Source organism: Volvox carteri (genome assembly GCF_000143455.1).
Source record: "Volvox carteri f. nagariensis unplaced genomic scaffold VOLCAscaffold_120, whole genome shotgun sequence".
Lineage (NCBI taxonomy): Eukaryota > Viridiplantae > Chlorophyta > Chlorophyceae > Chlamydomonadales > Volvocaceae > Volvox > Volvox carteri.
This window is the reverse complement of record NW_003307663.1, coordinates 136,178-138,919: the sequence shown is the minus strand read 5'-3', so window position 1 is coordinate 138,919 and position 2,742 is coordinate 136,178. Positions and strand designations below refer to the sequence as shown.

The 2,742-nt window shown below is 58.0% G+C and overlaps 1 protein-coding gene across 1 annotated transcript in view; it reads left to right on the top strand.

Annotated features, from left to right (window-relative positions):
• Positions 1-912, top strand: part of VOLCADRAFT_108466 (uncharacterized protein) — a gene marked incomplete at its 3' end in the record, with an annotated part of 1,571 nt that extends 659 nt beyond the window's left edge. The window contains exon 3 of the mRNA XM_002959046.1: positions 868-912. Within this exon, the coding sequence (XP_002959092.1) occupies positions 868-912 (45 nt within the window). The remainder of the gene's footprint in view (positions 1-867) is intronic.
• Between the last annotated feature and the right edge of the window lie 1,830 nt (positions 913-2,742).

Genomic DNA, 2,742 nt, shown 5'->3' with positions numbered 1-2,742 from the left:
TTTGGAGCCGACGCAGGTGTTAACTCGCGAGTCGGGGCCCGGAGAGGCCGGGGGCAGCAGCCCCGTGGTGTTTGGGAGCCGACACGAGTGTTAACTCGCGGGTCAGGGCCCGGAGAGGCCGGGGGCAGCAGCCCCGTGGTGTTTGGGAGCCGACACGAGTGTTAACTCGCGGGTCGGGGCCCGGAGAGGCCGGGGGCAGCAGCCCCGTGGTGTTTGGGAGCCGACACGAGTGTTAACTCGCGGGTCGGGGCCCGGAGAGGCCGGGGGCAGCGGCCCCATAGCGTGGAAGCGTGTTGTTGACGTTCCTTGTGGCTGTAGCCTTGTGCGGGGTTGGGTGGCTAAGGGCACGGCCGCCCCCTCCGCGATTATTGAAGTTTCGTGGTAGTGTGCCCTCTCCCGGCCCTACCCTTTCACGAAGACGTTCTTTCCTTGCGTGCAGGTACTTGTTTGTAACGTAGTCTTCGCATGAAAACTGACAGTTTTCTACGTGAAGCGTTGAAAACTAAGGTTTTCTGCGAATACGGAGTGTCTTTGCCGTATGGCGTACGAGCCAGTGTGGCTCTTGTGTCGCGGCACGCGACAGTGTTGGCTAATTCGGGTTGTTCGTAGCTACGTTTGGGTGCTGCCGGGAAGCGGTTGGTCTGTAGGCCTTGGTGATCCGCTTCGTGGTAGTGTGCCCTCTCCCGGCCCTACCCTTTCACGAAGACGTTCTTTCCTTGCATGCAGGTACTTGTTTGTAACGTAGTCTTCGCATGAAAACGCCTTGTTCCCAGCTAATCTTTGTAACGAACTAGGGTATCCGTCCCTGTCCTCTGCCCAGCTCTGGGCTGCAAATTCCTGTGCCACACTTGCTGTACCGCACTACAGGACGAGCACTTAATCAACATGCATTGCTTAAATATCAGCGTGTGATCCGTACTCCCTACTAACTTTCTGTGGGGAAGGCCATTGCATCTGCGACCACACTCCCGCGGTACCCAAACCCTTCAAAGATAACTCCGACCAGCCCCAAAACACACCGCGGAGCGGTCTCCCCTTCCCCACTCACTTCCCAAGTGGTACCCTGGGTCCTCTCGCTCACCAGCCCCTCCTCCCCCTGGCCCTTGTGACATCTGCCAGGCGTTCTTGCTGCACAGGCTGGTATTTCAGGAAACAATTAAAGTACCTCGGATGGATGTAGAGGCACAGCTTGCCCTCCTTTCCCACCACTCACAGGCTGTTGATAAGCATGGGTGTAGTGCATTAGCTGGGCATTCCAGTCTCCCACTGCAGAGAGCCGTGCTTAACTCGGCTGTAACGACACAGCTGTAGGAACTGCACTGCATGCGGCCGGTGACCTGCCATTATTATTTCCGGGTTGCAGTCCAGCATCACGACCTGCAGCAACTCCTGCACAATAGCTAGCTTGCAGTCCCGCTCAGGCACCATCTGTTGTCCTGGGTGTTCGCATGACACCCACTCCAGCTGGGGCCCTCCCTCCAGGTGGCCTAGCCAACATCTCTGTCTGTGAGGGGGCAGCCTTCTTTAGCTGCCTGGAAGAACTCTCACCACACTGCTACATGTGTAAGTAGCTTTCCTGGCTGGTAGTCCTCGGGTCCGGAAGCAAAAGATGATCTCTTCTGCAACTCTTGCTCATTCTGCTGATCTCCTGCATCATGTCACCCTAGAGGCTGTAGCCTCTGTCCAGCCTCCTGTAGCAGCTGTATGCCTCACTGCATGCTTCCTTGGGTGTCCCCACTAGTGGTTTTCATCCTGTGACGCCGGGTTCTCCCCTTTCTGCTCCTCACTCACCCACTTGCTGCCTTCACAAGGGTCATCATTTCACGACAGCAGTTTGTCCAGATCAGCTCCCTCCTCCTCCCGGGTGTCCGTGTGGTAGCCAGTGCTAGATCCTCCGGCTCCTTCCCCTTCTATCCCTTGCTTGATCACAGTCAACACAGTAAGCCTGGGCCTCTGGGCTTGGGTCTCCTTGTGTGGCGCCTCATTGCAGCTAACCAGGGCGTCCGCCCGTTGGGCCACCCATTCTGCCTCTGTTGCTGGGTGTTTATACCAGCAGCACTGCCCAACCTGCACCTTAACACAGGGCCCCCTCCCTGCGTAACTAGTACAAGTCAGTGCCATTCTCCCTGTACACACTCTCCGTAATCTGCTCTTCACCCACTTCCTGGTATCCCCGCCGACCCAGCTCCTGGTTTACAGCCACCACTACACTGGCAGGCGGGCTCAGCCGTGGTCCATCGCGGCCCCCCCACCGTGAGGCGTTCCCAGTCCCGGGTTTACTAGGATCTGGGAGCCTGCACCCACTGGGCTCCGACTTGCACTCCTCTGGTCATGGAAGCCGGGAACCCCCGATTGCCACCCTTCCCATGCTGCTCTGTTGCCCACACTCATCCTGCGCTTGCTGTCAACCTCCTCCTAAATTCCTTAGTAGGCTGTGAGTCAGCTGCCCATTCGCCTCTTGTAACTTCACGGCCGTGCACGTGAACAGTACCACTGCCGGCCAGGTTCACTCCTGCAACTCCTTGAACATCGGAGGCTGACACCGCGGCCTGGAGGGCCGCCTCTAACCCGAACACCTGGAACTCGTGGGCCTGCTGCTGTAGCTTGAACACACTCGTCTCCACCCAGCTCCACGGCACCAGGTATCCAGCAATTTGCCCCGTGAAGTGTCCTTTGAGAAGCATGTTTGGCTTTTGCCCGATGTATGCCCCAACATGCTGGCATTGCGGCCCTGCAGAATCC